Below are 16,324 nucleotides of genomic sequence, written 5' to 3' on the forward strand. Positions count from 1 at the left end.
ATGTCACAACAGGGGGCTACGCGGGATGCCGTTTCCTTTGGAGATTCTTCTCGTGGGGTTAACGAAGCACGTTGCATTCGTTCGTTGAGGGATTCGGTGGCCATGTTAAATCTCCAGTACAGTTTTCTTCCTTTGCAAGAGAAAGGGCAACTGATAATTTCATAAATGTGGATCTGCAAGCGCGTTCCAAGTTCCACCAGCATTTATATAGTTCAGACAAGTAATTAACCATTTTTGAGTATTTATTTATCCGAGGTTTCGTGGAATTTGCTCAGGCCTGTGATGTCATTGTCTTCTTTTTCTCCTTACGCAAGATTTTATGTTCCAACGTCTCTTTGGAGCCACTAGACACTATGTGAAAGTGCTAGTATGAACACCTAGAGAGGGGGTGAATAGGTATAAAAACAGATTCAGTAAAATGCAGTGAAAACATTTACTTTTAACATGAGTTTGAATAACAACAGATTTTTGAAACTGAGTATGAAGAGCAGCGGACTTTGAGCGAGATCAGACTTTAGCAGTTAAATAGAATTACGAACAAAAATGAAGAAGTTGAGGGAAGAGAATAAGAACACAAGATTTATAGTGGTTCGGCTTAATCCAAGCCTACGTCCACTCTCCACGCTAATAGCCTTCTTAGCTAGATTCCACTATGCAATCAACAAGAGATTACAACTCTAAGTGCAAACATTTAGTAGTAGATTACACTATCTCACTAACTCTCTCACGATCACAAACGTTTAAGCTCACCAAAGACAAGTATATGAACAAAGATCGCTCAAACTTTGAAATTATAAATTCTACGCTCCGTCTCTTACTTGCTCATCGGTCATTCATCTCTTTAAATACTCCTCCACTTCCAAACTAGCCGTTGGACAGTATCTCGAGGATCGTCTTCCAATCTACCCATTGGACAGATTTGTATCTAGAAGATTTGATAGCCATTGAGTGACAAAAGTAGAATCCCAAATTGATTCCGATCGCTTATACAAACAAAATTTCGGTTTCCATAAGTAGAGTTTCTTTGTATATAAAGTTTTTGTCTTCAATATTCAATTGTCAATCAATTAGATTGAGTCAATCAAATCAATCTTGATGTAGAATCCAAACCAGATCACTAGCCGTTATATGATTGGGCTTATATTACGTTCTGTCGAATCTTGATGTAAAGTCTGAGTGCAATAGACTTTACAATTTGAGTCTGAGTGCAATAGACTTCACAATCTAGGTCTGAATATATTCTGCTTTTGAACAAATTTAGCTTTAAGGTTTGAACACGGTCTGAATAAGTTCAACTTCAACATAGAGTCTGTCTTCTGGTTCAGCTTCAGTATAAAGTCTGTCTTTTGGTTCTTCATTCACGTTCAGTCTGGAATTTATCAAAGTTGACAGACTTATGATATAGAATAGACTTTGACACTAAAGTCTGGCAATCTTCAGACTTTGACACAGAAATCTGGAAATCTTCAAAATATACTTTGGGCATGTGTGACGTTCAGTCTTCTGGCCGTTTTCAGACTTTAACAATATCCTCTTTATCTTTTATCATCTGCATGGTCTATTGCTCAACCATTATACACGTTAGTAGCCTTTGATTTATTTTGTCATCTTCAAAACATCATAAGAGATTTTCCTAACAATCTCCCCCTTTTTGATAATGACAAAACAATCTCTGAATATGCAGATTTGAAAATATTAATTTAAATCAAAGGATATCAGAAGATAGCAAATAAATTGAGCATAACAATATATAGAAAAATAATCGCAGCTCAATATTATGCAATAAATAATATCAACCAATCAACACATATGCATATTCATATCTTCTCCCCCTTTTTGTCATAATCAAAAAGCGAGAATAATGGAAAAAGTATAACGTAGAGAATATAAAATAATAACAAATATGTCTTGCATAATTTCCAAAAATCAGCTTTTATAAAGTAAGTCGAATATTAAAGATATGCAATATAGCTCACTTCGATCATATATATCAGCAAATATTCAATAAAAATCATAGATGCATTATAAAATTCACTTATCATTTTTGTCATAATAAAATGATAATATCAATAAGAGATTTGTTAATGAAAAAATGTAATAAAAGATGCACTAACCGGATTTTGTAGAACTTAAATTCTAACACATTTACCTTCCTTTTATAACAAGATTAACAATCAATCCAAAAAGATTTTTCCATAAATGATCAACACTCCCCCTCAATTTGTTGCCTTTTTGAGATGATCACTAATCTTTCTTTTCTCTTGGATTCACTTTCTTCCCTTGTCATCATGACAATATTTACGAATAAAAACAATTGTTTGCGCAAGTTGAACATAATATTTTTCAGTACTTCCTTTATAGCGACAACATCCGCAACAATCACTTGCATTTTAAAATTTGAGGCAAAATTTTATTTTCTTTAATCAAACTTGTCTCGAATTCAACCTGCATCAACTTAACAAACTTTTTGCAACAAATAAGCTGTAATAATATCCACGTAATATATAATCCCATTTCTTCAAATAAATAAATTGAATACCATATATGAAATTAAAAGTATTCATATATGAAATTAAAATTCAGAACTACTCAATCTTTCGTACGACGCATAAGGGATTTCCTCAATAAGCAAAAATTTTGCACAAGGAAGGGAATTTTTAAACCTTCAAAAGATAGTATAGAATTTTTATAATTTTCAGATCGAGCTTTCCAAAATTCATATGGAAGATTCTATTATCACCTACAAAATCTTGTATAATAGATAATCATCTTTACAAAAATGTCACGTAATATCTTCCTTTGATTTGCGGATCAAACTTGCTAGATATAATATATCTTTTAAGAATATAGCAAGAATTTCTATAAATATACAATAATATCTTTCAAGATCAAAGGGATTTCCTTGAGCGTAAATCTCAAATATATTATTGAATCATTTCGCAAAAAGAAAGTTGAGATTGCTATCATGTGCCAAACAATTGCAATGCCTTATATCTATGACAAAAGATATTTGCAATATAATAAACAATCATCCAAAATTATGATAAATGCACGTAGAAATTTATAGGGCAGGATGATAAAAAATATTCTCTTACCCATGGTATATGTCTGAAATATATCAAAAAAAAAAATCATTACCAATCTTCGCAAGAGATATTTTTCATATTGTACCAAAATCTGCATAGATTCACGATCGTTCTTCCCTTATATAATTTCCTGCAATCAACTCATTTCCTTTTTGGTATCCATCAATTTGGATCCTTTCATGACGTTAGAGCAAAATATAAAATCTCCATAATCAAATATTCTTTCTTAATTCATCGTAACAAAGTATTCAAAGAAAGAATATTATGCACAATGATATTTTGAAAAATAAATTCTCACTTAGTCATAGTACGATAAAAACATAGAGAATAAAATCCTTAAGTATCTAAGAATATTTTGTGTAATTAACATCACATAGAATCGGATTTTTATTTTGCAAAATATGATAAAATTTGATAGTATAAAATCGAACCAAATAAATTCATTTGTCTTTAAGCTGAATAAAAAATAATCACACGTATCAAATCAAATCCCGAATCACAAAAATAAATCACACAATTCTTTCTTCAATAAAACAAATCAATGAATATGATCATTATAAAGTCTAAATCAACCAAGGATATATCGAAATCAAGTATAATGAGCATTATTGCCCAATTAAAATAAAAATTCCTTACAAAATTCTCTTTCTTCTTCTCCTTTATTTCCTATAAAAAATAACTCATCTTTTCTTTGGTACCCATTTTTTATTGGGTCCATGAGAGTTAGTAGAATATGCTACTTTTATCCAATTTTTTTTAATAGGTCTCCAGACTTTAGGACATTCTTTCTCAAAGTGTTCCAAATCTCCACAATTTGAACATTTGAGGGCTTTTTGACCAACAGATTTTACAAACACTTTTTGAAAATGATTTTTATAAAATGCCTTTAGAGGTCTTTTTCTAAATCTCTCCTTGACTTTAGGAAAATTAATTAGAGAATCACTTTCCTTATTGAAACCAAGTCCCGACTTATTATAGTAAGGTACTTGTATAGAAATGATATGCTCTAATGTTTTTGAACCATTTGAAAATCTTGTTAAAATATTTGAAAATTCTTTATTCAATGAATTATTTTCTTTAACAAGTAAATCTCAACTTTCTTTTGTTTGTAGAAAATCTTTTTGCAAAATTTCAAAATTTTCTTTTTGAGAAAGATCTTGTTGTCTAAGCCAAGAATTCTCCTTTTTAAGTTTGGAGATCCTTTTAAGAGAAGATTTGAGATTTAAGCAAAGCTCATTTATATACCTTGAAACTTCGATAGAAATTTTTGAATGGCTTACCTCGATTTCCTCATCGGATTCTGAGTCGACTCGATTCGAGTCTATGTCCGAGTCGACTCGATTCCAGAGTACGTATCCGAGTCAGACTAAGATTCTGAATGTGCCATCAAACATATATTTCCTTACTCATCATCTTCTTTCATTGTTCTTTTCTGTCCATTCTGCTTGTATTGTCTTCTTCCACTGAATTTGCTTCCTTTTCTACTCAGCTTTTTGAATTTCTTGATTATAAAAGCAAGTTCTTCATCGTCCGTGTCATTTTCTGAGTCTGTTTTATCAAAAACAGCGTTAGATACTAAAGCGATGGACTTCTTACCTTTGGGATCTTCATCATTGAGTTGTTCCACTTCATAGAATTGAAGAGTGCTAATCAATTCATCAAGGAGAGTGGCTTAATCCTTTGAGTCTCTCTTATTGAGATCTTGACATGTTTCTATTCTTTTGAGAGACCTCGCAAGAGTTTGTTGATATTCATTGGGGCAGAAATTTGCTGACCTTGATATGTTAAACCATTTACAATTTCTGTAAAAACAGCTAAACATATCTCCAATCGACTCTCATTGCTTCATTTTGAAGGATTCATATTTGCCGAGCATGAAGTTTACTTTTGTCTCTTTTACATGATCAGTCTTTTCATATGTAACATGAAATCTATCACAAACTTCTTTTGCTGTTTCACATGAAGAGATTCTATTATATTCAGTAGGAGATAATGTGCAATATAAAGAATAAATGGCTTTTGCATCAAGTGCTTTTCTTTTAGACATCTCTGTCCGAGACATAGGAGCGAGGGGTTTGCTTTCTTTGTCTTTGCCATTCTTTTTTGATGTAGACACAGCAGTGGGATTAATTCCTTTTTCCACAACATCCCATTGCAATGGATCTCTGGGTCTTAGGAATGCTTTCATTTTGTTCTTCCACACGTTGTATTTATTTCCATTAAAATATGGTGGCCTGGTGTTGCTTTGCCCTTCCATAAGTCTTGGTGCCAAGATACTAGCCATGGAAGATCTTTAACTCAAAAGTAAAAAAACTTTTATAAACCGAGCACTTAGTTTTGATACCAATTGAAAATATTAGTATGAACACCTAGAAGGGAGTGAATAGGTATAAAAATAGATTCTGTAAAATGCAGTGAAAACCTTTACTTTTAACCTAAGTCTGAATAACAACAGACTTTTAAAACTAAGTCTGGAGAGCAACGGACTTTGAGCGAGATCAGATGTTAGCAGTTAAATAGAATTACGAACAAAATGAAGAAGTTGAGGGAAGAGAATAATAACACAAGATTTATAGTGATTCGGCTTAATCCAAGCCTACGTCCACTCTCCCACACTAACAGCCTTCTTGGCTGGATTCTACTATGCAATCAATAAGAGATTATAATTTTAAGTGCAAACATTTAGTAATAAATCACAATATCTCACTAAATCACTCTTTTGATATTTCTCTCACGATCACAAACGTTTAAACTCACCAAAGACAAATGTATGAACAAAGATCGCTTAGACTTTAGAATTATAAATTCTACACTCTGTCTCTTACTTACTTATCGGTCCTCCATCTCCTTAAATACTCCTACACTTCCAAACTAGCCGTTGGACAGTATCTTGAGGATCATCTTCCAATCTACCCATTGAACAGATTTGTATCTAAAAGATTTGATAGCCGTTGAGTGACAAAAGTAGAATCTCAAATTGATTCCGATTGCTTATACAAACAGAATCTTGGTTTCCATAAATAGAGCTTCTTTGTATAGAAAGTTCTTATCTTCAATATTCATTTTACTCCTTCAAATAACTCACCAATCGAGTCACTCGGTTAATATGAAAGAACAAAAATATACCCATCTCCATCCGGGTTGCCCCATCAAGATGAACCAGTGGACAAATTATCAGAGCACGACAAGGTGACCTCAATGCAAAAGAGTACAATTATTGGAGCACCAAAAATCAGTACAATTATTAGCGCGTCCCGGTTTGCAAAGTATCTTTTCGACTAGCGCGTCTGCTTTGCAAAGTGACTTCCAGCTGTTCTTGTCCGATTCTTCCAGGCTCGGCTAGAGCAAATATGAGGTTGGCCCGAATTGTTATGTCAATGTGGTCCCGTGCGCTGTTCCATTTCTTCTCTGGCTGCCGTCATTACTCTCTCTCTCTCTCTCTCTCTCATTTCTTCTCTAGCTGCTGTCGTTACTCTCTCTCTCTCTCTCTCTCTAATCTCTCTCACTTTCGTTCTTCTACTTCCTTATCGCTGGTGAAGCTCTTGGTCATGGGAGAGGGGCTCAACCTGGACGAAATGTACATTCTACAGTACAAGACTAAATAAATCACCGATCACCTTGAGAATTCACCAATATTTTAAGCAAATGAAACAAACATCCTTTCTCAAATTGACGTTTGAATGATTTCATTTGCACCTGTGAGACCAGAACCTCAATTTCATGGCAAGGCCAGCAACTTTAGGGTGCTGCTAGGCTAAGAATCAACAACGGAGAACTTTTCCAGCCATGTATCCGAAATTCAGTGAGAGGGGAAACTGAAAGGTCAAGTTTGGTCTTTTTGTCTCATTTTAGCCCCTTTTTTTCCGCTTATAAATTTAGTTTAGATTATGTGTAATTATTTTACAACACTCACCTTAAACGGAAAAAAGAAAAAGGAAGAGAAACTCAAGACACTTTAGAGGTGTCAAAATAAGACACATACCCATTTTTTTCTCATATATTTGGGGTTGGGCTATAAATGAGTTGTTAGACATTTTAAAATCCAGCCAGTGGGCCATGACCCACTTAAAATTAAGGATCAAAGCGCGTCCCGGCCGTCTCTCTCTCCTCCTCTCGGTCTTGGCCGCGTCCATGACTCGTCGGAAGGTGTGAAACTGCTGTGGAAGAAGGGGTCTTGCCGTTCGCGGAGAAAGAAGACCACCATCTTCACGGAGCATTCTTTCTCTGGAGAAAAACCATTTTCCTCCCTCGTCCTCACCCAATTCTTACTCGAGATCACCTTTCGCCGCTGTTCATCGTCTCCGGGAGTTTTGCCATCGCCGCTTCGTCTCCTGTCACTCTCTCAGTTCAGCCGCCACGAAGAGTGCCCCCCTTGGCCCGGCCCTCCACCTCGGAGAATCGAACCGAGCTCTTCAAGTCCGAAGCCCATGCTCACTACCCACAAGCGACGTTTCCCAAATTTCCCAAGCGCTGACTGGACTAGTGATCGTAGCCAAGAATATCTCCTCTCCAAGGTAACACCACCTTCCATGTTTTGCCCTGTTTTTTGGTAAGACTCAAGGCCGAACTGTATTTGTGATGCTTTTGTGACTGAGAAATCAGAGTTATTAGTTGATGATTGGTGACCTGGTTTCTGTTCTAATGCTGATCACTATATTCAAACCTTTCAATGCCTATAGGGTGGGCTTGATTTAGCATTTTGAAAGCCTATCCGGAAAATGCAAAACAATTTACTTTAAAAAGCTTTAGGTAAATGTAAAGGACGTTTAGTAAACTATGCTTTCAGAAGCAATTTAAAAAAAAAAAAAAAAAAAGCCCTTGGATGAAAAACACATTTGAAAAGATTAATATTAATTTTTAAACTTTTATGTATTTAAAATTGAAAAAAAAAATCAAATATATCCTAAAAAAAAAAAAAAAAAAAAAACTAAGCACTTCACCAATCTAGGGAAGGGCTATGGCCGCTAGTGGTCAATGATCAAGATTACCTGAATCTAGCAACTTCCGGTGAGGGTCACATGACCTTGACAAGGGCTACTAGAGGTCACTCGACCTCAAGCGACCGTTGCTTGGGTCTCACGGCCTCAAGCAGCCCTTGTGACCCTCGTGAGACCTAGGTGAGGGCTACCTAAGGTCGTGAGACCCAAGCAGCGATTGCTTGGGTTGCACATCGCCTGGCTCACTTGAGGTCATGTGACCTTCGGCAGCCCTCGCCAAGGTCATGTGACCTCAACCAACTGCCGCCACGCACTAGATCTGGTTTGATGGCAGCCATAGCCTTTCACTAGACCGACAAAGGCTTCGGTCCTTTTTTAATTTAAAAAAAAAAACTAATGAGGGACTACCACCCGTGGCGGCGGCGTAGTGGTTGAGCTTCAGTTCCTTTCGGGAGAGGTCTGGAGTTCGAATCCCTGCATCGTCTGCCTTGTTGGAAAGGAACCCATGACTTGCCTAGGGCAGAAAGGGTGGTGGTGACTCTCCTGCTCCTCAAGGTTTCCTCCGCTACGAAGCGGCGCACAAAGGTTCCTGGGTACAAAAAAAAAAAAAAAAAAAAAAAACTAATGAGGGACAAAATCAAAATTTTGAAGAATTGGTAAGAATAGTTTTGAAAGAAAAAAAAAATGAGTTTCAGTATTTGGCAAAATGCTGAAAAGCCCAATGCTAATCCTTATTAGTATTGGGCTTTCAGTTTTTCCAATGTTGGCTTTCAAGTGAAAGCTCCTTTAAAATAGTTGACAAAAGGTCCAACATTTCCTTAAGAAGTTTTGGAGGCCAAAAGTCCTTTAGGAATACTGAACCAAATGTACCCTAAGCTGCTTGTTGAAATGCCTTAATGAAGTTGTGAAACTTGTTTAATAGAGGTGGTCCGGGGATTAGTGGACTGAGGCGGCTCCCGGTGATGTCATGTTGTGCTCATTTTGAAAGTTGAAGGGCCTATTCATTAATCAAGCATTGTAATGTTATGGGATGTTTGGTGGGAGCCATGGACGAGTTGGGCTTTCGTTCTTGGAGAGAACGTCGTTGAAATTAGGTTGGGCCGAATTTGCTTTTCAGTTGGACTTAAATCACTATTGATAATGGGCTCCGGGGTGCTTGAGCCGAATCTTGTTTGTGGCCCAAACCCGTGAGACCAGATTTTGGCCCATATTCGGACCAGGGTCAGGGGCCCGGCCGGAATCCCTATTTTCGAAATAAAAATTACTTAAAAATAGAAAAATTTAAAAGTCCCTAAAATTTAAAACATAATTTTTAATGTCAATTTAGTTTTAAACATTTTGACTTAGTGCCAATTCAATTCTAAAATTTTTGACCTAATACCAATTCAGTTATTCTAGCTAATTTTGGTTGGATATTGCTGAGGTATGGATGCTACTTGGATAACATGGCACGGCTAACCTTTTAACGTGTTTAATTAATAGGTCCACTTGAAAAATTTTAAACACTTTGTAATCTACCGTGGAATATGAGTGGAAAAATCATTCTCTTGTTGTTAAATTACTAAACAACTGAGGAGGCCTTTTATTGTCAAATCTAACAGCACTTAGCAATCTATTAATGCGCAACCTGATCAAGGTAAATCGTTGTTTGAATTACTAATGGTTGATTGGACAAAAATGTGAGCAGTAATATTTTACACATGTAAAACATATTTTGGAGCCTACCTGGCGCAGCCGAGCAGTAAGACTCCTTTTTCGTTGACGCAATATGATAATGACGTGAAAAAGTCTTTCTTCAAGGAACTTGTGTGCCCACTAGGGCTAGTTTTTGAGTTCATGCACTCTGGTAAACGGGGGTGTAAATGGTTCAGTTCGATTTTATTTTTTTGGAAAATCGAACCGAATCAAACCGATAAAGAAATTTATTGAACTGAACCGAAATTCGATCCGAATCGAAATCGAACCAAACCAAAATCCCAATTCGGTTCGGTTTGGTTTGGTTCAGTTTTCGATTTTTACTTTTGTGTTTTTTATTTGCTCCCTACATTCACCACTTTCTATAAATTTTTTATTTTTAAATTGATTTTTTTAATTATTTTTCCTTTTCTTTCTTTTTTTTTTCTTCTTCTTCTTCACTGAGGCCAGTGACCGGCCTAGAGGCGAGCTTGAGTCTTGCCACGGGGTGGCGAGGCCAAGCTCGCTGACGGCAACAAGCTCAAGCCTCGCCGGATCGACCACTTGGGTGGAGCTCGAGCCTCGCCGGCTTGTGGCAAGGCTCGAGCTCGCCTCGGCAGGTTGCTGGCCACCACCGTGGCCGGCGACCAGCCAAAGAATAAGAAGAATAAAAAGAATAAAAAAAAATATATATATATTTTTTTAAATAAAAGATAAAAAAATAGATTTTGTCGGTTTGGTTCAGTTAACCGAAGTGATAAAAACCAAACCAGTTAAAAAGTTTCCATTTTTAATGAGAACCGAACTAAATAAGAATCAAACTAAAAAAAATCGAATTTTTCGATTCAATTCAATTCAATTCAGTTTGGTTTTCGGTTTAGTTTTTGACACTCCTAAATATAGTAATGTCTATTGATGCAGATTACATCACAATGCTTTGCATCAGCATAACATTCCACTCGGCAAAATGTTCAGGGGATGCGGCTCCTGAAAGCTTGACTCGCCGGTATCAACCCCCAAAACCAGAATGAACGGAGAGAGCAACCACTGCACAATCACGGTGACCGGGCGCAGCTGGTCTTCTCGCATGGAGGACCGGTTTCAGCAGAAGCCGGCTCTCCTGAGGCTCTCGGCCGGCACCGACTCTTGCTACATCTTCAGAGCACCCAAGAGCCAGGTGGAGAGCAACCCCAACGCTTACAAGCCCCGGATTGTGTCCATTGGTCCGTACCACCACGGGAAAAAGCGGTTGGAGTTGATCGAGCAGCACAAAACTCGAGCGTTCTACAAACTGCTCGATAGGACTAGAGGCGCCGTGGGCCCCATTGATTACTTTAATGCTATCGCCTCGCGGGAGACCCACATACGGGATAGATACTCAGAGGCCCTCCATTGGAATACTTCGGATTTGATCGGGATGATGATTCTCGATGCTTGTTTCATCATCGAGTTATTCCGCGCCCACACCTGTGAGAATCCAGAGGATGCCGACGACCCCGTGTTCTTCACTCCATGGATTGTATCGTCCCTCATGATTGACCTCCTCCTGATTGAAAACCAGATCCCGTTCTTCGTTCTTCAAGAGATCTATGCAAAATCAAAGTCTCCTTCTGATGCCAACCGCTCCCTCAAAGAGATCGCCTTACGGTTCTTCAACCGCGCGCTTCAATGGCCAGATGAACATCTCCGGAAGCACTACACAGTCTCCAATATCACGCACTTGCTCGACTTGTTCCGACTGTGCTTGGTCGGCCATTTGAACATCGAAAGTCCCCCACCGGTTGATAAAGAGTTGTTGCAACTGATGCCTTCCACGAATCATCTGCTTCTCGCGGGGATAAAGTTTGAACCAAGGAAGAGCAAGAACCTAATAGACGTCGTGTTTGATGATGGAGTACTCCGGATCCCTCCTTTTACTATCGACCTTTTCACCAGTTCCTTCTTCCTCAACTGCGTGGCTTATGAGCAGTGCTGCCATTACTGCTCCAAGCACATCAGCAGTTACGTGGTCTTCATGAGATGTCTCATGGGCACCGCAGCGGATGCAGTGTTCCTGTCTCAGTGCGGCGTAATCAAGAACCTTCTAGGGGCTGACGAGGAGGTCGCGCGGTTCTTCAGTGATCTTACCAAGGATGTCCAGTTCGATATCAAGTTGAGCTACTTGGCCGAGGTATTCGGTAAAGTCACCCGGTACCGTCGGAACAAGTGGCGCATGCGGTGGGCAGGAATCAAGCGCGAGTACTTCGGCAGCCCCTGGTCTTTCATTTCGGCTGCCGCTGCTTTCATTCTCCTAGTTCTTACAGTTATCCAGGCCTTCTTCACCGTTTACCCTTATTATCATCCCAAGAAGTGACCAAGCTCTGCGACACAGCTTCAGAGAGATATATGATGTTGATGTACCATCCATGTAGTTTGGAGAAATCAGACCAGTAAAATTTGTGCTTCATATCCGGGTTTTGCTTTGGCTGCTGTACTCCTAATTCATTTTAGATTGCTTAAACTTAATTACATCTTCATCACTGCAAATAGATTAGCAAATTTGATGAAGAGCACCGCACTAACTAGAGAATTTAATATTAGTGCAACTAATCCAAGTTGACAGACAAAGATTTCTCAGACGAATGATCATTGTCGGCTCAAAAGAAGAAATAATCGCTAATGGACCATAGAAAGTAGAAACAGCGAAGTATTAGGGATCGAATTGGGAAAATGGACTCAAACTAGCTGAAAGGTGGGTTTTTTTTCAAAGCTGAGAACGATCTTTAAATGAGAATGAATTTCCTTAATTATGTTTACCGTTTTGCAATTTCATCTGAGTAAAAAGTTGTTCCTGTCCATGTGGATCTCTAAGTTCAAGATATAATTCGTATAGTTTTTTTTTTTTAAAATAACTGATTTTACCCATTCAATAATTCACGTCCTTGCACGGACAAGTCATACGGTTCGGTTGGGGCTGAATTTTTTCTTAGGGCCGAGTATACCCCCTAGAATCCGAAAATTGAGGACCGACCCATTCGACAGGAATCAAATAGAAAAAACCCTTGATTTTATTTGTTCTTTTATGTAATTGGTCTTATTTATTTTTTCGAAACTTTTTACTAGTTAAGGGTCTCATGCGTATAAATACACCAGTAGTTTTCCTCTAAGATAAATAAAAATTACTGTTCCATATTTGTGGCAATACTGTAGCAAATGTAATTGAAGGAGACTTTCTCAAAATAGGTCTCTGATTGGTAGGCGACGAACATACATGTCAATTGCATAAAAAAAAATACTGTTCATTCTTTGTAGCAATACTATAGCAAATGGAAGACAGGTCGCTATTCAAGTCACTGTTCATACTGCCTGTCATAAATAATCGTCGGCCATGAGTGTTGTATCACGGGTTTGCTGTCTTTTGCGTGACCGTTTGGCTTTTCCTTCCCCTAATGCCTGTGTGAGGCACAAAGATGCAATGTTTGAGGCACTCTCCTGAAGTAATAAAATCGTGTCTGCTTTCCGCACGTCTTATTAAAAGTTTCCTCATCCTCCTCCCTCAAATGATCCGGTTCTAGCATAAAGAGCATGCCACTAGCTTGATATTCTTTTTTTGTAAGAGAAAGAGCGACTGATGTTGGGCTTCAAAGATCTAAACCCGGCCCATTGTAGCAAGAAATCAAATCGGGTCGCAGACTGACTTGCAAAGGCTTGTCGTAATGGATCACTCTTTTTCAATTGGTTGTCGTGAGCTACTTTGCTTTACTTTGTTTTTTTTTTTTTTTTTTTTTTTTTTTGGTCGGAAGCTTTACTTTGTTCAGATTTGAGTCTTATGTACTCAGACCTTCCGTGCTTTCTAAAATAGTGCCACTCCGACCAAAAAAAATGGACTTCCGTGTGGGTCCCAGGTTTCAGCATTTGTACTCGTTTCGACTAATCCGTGACGAGTCTGCCCATCCGTGCTTTCTTAGTATAAAATAGTGCCACTCCTTTGGTCGGAAGCTTTACTTTGTTCAGATTTGAGTCTTTCCAAAGCTGCTTTGTAGCCACTAGGCACTAACCGCCTAAAGCCTTCGTGTGGGTCCTCGTTTCAGAAAGGTAACTCCGACTAATCCGTAGTACACCGCGGTGCCCATCCGCTCCAGGCCTTACTTGCCTTAGTATGATACGGGTAGTTACTATTCTGGGCGACCGTAGAATGGTACGGGTCCTGGACGGGTAACACTCACTATCTCGAATTACTTTATCCTCCTCGAAGGTAAGTTAAAGGTTCATCTATCATTTGCATTAGCATTTCCATGCATCATATAAATTGCATTAAAAAATGGAATTCACGTTCCAACAAAAATCATTCACCATTTTAAAAATTAGGGGTTAATTTTATCCCTGAAAAAATAAAATCACATGGCATATAGTTTAGGAACATTTTTGTTTATTTTATTGCACCGCGAGGAATTTGCCCATCCGCTCAGGCAATATACACAAAATGATATATTTTCAAGCAAAAAGGAAAATTTTGGATGGGATATTTGATAAATACCAAAAAAGCTTTGTTTTTCTTTTTCTTTTTAGAAAAAAAAAGAAAAACAAAAGAAAATACCATCACTTTAAAAGAGGTTCGTGTACGTTACTATTTCTTTTTATCCGAAAGTAACTTATAGATTAATTCTCCCGAATTGAAATTTAGTTTGCCAACACATGTGCCGTGTCTTATTTGCCTTGTTTGTTTTTACATAGGATTTTATTTTCTAATCTGCTTAGTTGCCATTAGACGCTAACAGCTTAAGTTTTCAATGGGGTTAGTGTTACTAATGTATTATCAAGATTTATTTATTTTTTGTCCAAAATTATTGCCTAGATTAACATTTCTGAGTTGAATATTGAATTGCCTATATGCATGCTGTGTCTTATTGGCTTTGTTTTTTATTTTATTTTTTTCTTTTAAAGTTGGATTTTACTTTCGAGCATGCTTTGTAGCCACTAAACAATAGCACCTCAAGATACCATTTTTTCAATGAGGTCCATTTACCTATTCTATCATCTGGATATCTTTTATCCAAAAGCATTCTTCCCCCAAATTGAATCGATCACAATCTCAATAATCGTTCGGAAACACAAATTTTCACATGATTTTTTTATATTAAATGCAGGCGACATAAGTGGGTGAAGAGGCAATCCATTATGTTATTACCAAATTTAGTGACATGCCCTTTTTCTAGTAGTCATCTATAATGGCGGTCGGACGGGTGGCGGAAGGAGAGGCAGCTACCCTCTAAGCCATCTTCAAGCAACTCCTGCATTTAGTACAATTAGCTTCAATTACCAACCATCGCATTTTGTCAAGAAAGTATAAGTTGAGTCTTACATGGTTCATAAGATTTTCACAACCACAAATTTGCAATGCAAGCAAATTATTTAATTTTAGAGACTAATATTTGTTAGCTATATGAGAACTCAGACTTGATAATTCTTCAAATTTAGTGAAATTAGTGAAGTTTGGTTGTCCCATTCCCTTCTCTCTTCTTTCTTTCTCTCTATTCACTCAAACAAAAACTGCCACTACGCTATCAACACTCCATTATAATCCACAATCGTCCCTAGAGCTTGAGAAAATCACGAAATTAAATTTATTATAATTGTACCAATTCAATCTTAAATTTATTTTATTTTTATCAATTCAGTCCTAAACCTTTTATATTTATACCAGTTCAGTCTATCCGACCAATTTTTGCTGGTTGACGCTGATGTGGCATTCTAAAAATAATATTTGAATAATTTTTTGTCTTGCCGACTTTAATATATTCTCCTCACTCTTAGGAGTTCATATTCTAACTATGTGGCATAACCCTCCAATAATATAAATAATAGCAAGCAGACCAAACATATAATTTGACGTTGCTATCGATGATTTGACAACTTGTTAGACCAAACATACCAATTTGGGTTAGTAATAAAAAAAATTAATTTGAGATATATTTGTCACAAGTATACTTGTTTAAGGTTTTTGATGGTCAAAAAATTAATTTGGGATAAATTTTTTATAGGTATATTAGTTTGGAATTTTTTATGATATTAACCCTAATAAAAAATCCAATCCAATGATATAGTTGGGTCGTAATCTTAATTAAGGTTCGTAGATCGAGAGATCGGTCCGACATATTGGAGGAGTGGAGACCCGCAAAGGCCGTTAGTCTGTAAAAACGTTTATGGCTTCTACATAAATAAGGAGCTGCACAGCCATGACAAAATGGGAGTAGGCCCTGTACATGTTATAATTTTTGGAAATTATAAAAATTATCTAAAAATTGATTTATTTTATAAAACCGACTTGTTTATGGAAAAAATTGGCATCTACTCTTCATTGCATTTGTGAATGAAATATCTCATTCCAATTAAGCATGTTATAATTATGCATGTTGATGGTAAAATTACATGATACGCATGAATAAACGCACATATACTTACTTCCTCTAAATCAATTTTATTATCTTGTTGGTTTTAGAAATTAACTGATGGCTCACACGTAAAATTTTAAACACTTTGAGATATACTCTGGAATACGAGTATGGTAAAAATCATTATCCTGTTTTTAAGTTATTAATTAAGAGAGGCCCGCTTGTCATATCTAGAACTGCAGCTACACTTACGTGC

At 37.1% G+C, this 16,324-nt stretch overlaps 1 protein-coding gene across 3 annotated transcripts; it reads left to right on the top strand.

The window, feature by feature from the left end:
* The first annotated feature begins 7,070 nt into the window (after positions 1 to 7,070).
* LOC104453413 (UPF0481 protein At3g47200) lies at positions 7,071 to 12,244 on the top strand. Of its 3 annotated transcripts, none has more exons than XM_039307178.1 (2): positions 7,071 to 7,600; positions 10,601 to 12,244. In XM_039307178.1, exon 2 carries the CDS (start codon positions 10,725 to 10,727, stop codon positions 12,048 to 12,050), a length of 1,326 nt encoding a protein of 441 aa, XP_039163112.1. In that variant the 5' UTR covers positions 7,071 to 7,600; positions 10,601 to 10,724; the 3' UTR covers positions 12,051 to 12,244. The 3 variants fall into 3 exon arrangements, with proteins under 3 accessions (XP_039163112.1, XP_010066263.1, XP_039163118.1); XM_010067961.3 differs by having other exon boundaries at positions 10,619 to 12,244; XM_039307184.1 differs by having other exon boundaries at positions 10,673 to 12,244.
* Positions 12,245 to 16,324: the final 4,080 nt, after the last annotated feature.

This window comes from Eucalyptus grandis, chromosome 1 (assembly GCF_016545825.1).
Source record: "Eucalyptus grandis isolate ANBG69807.140 chromosome 1, ASM1654582v1, whole genome shotgun sequence".
Lineage (NCBI taxonomy): Eukaryota > Viridiplantae > Streptophyta > Magnoliopsida > Myrtales > Myrtaceae > Eucalyptus > Eucalyptus grandis.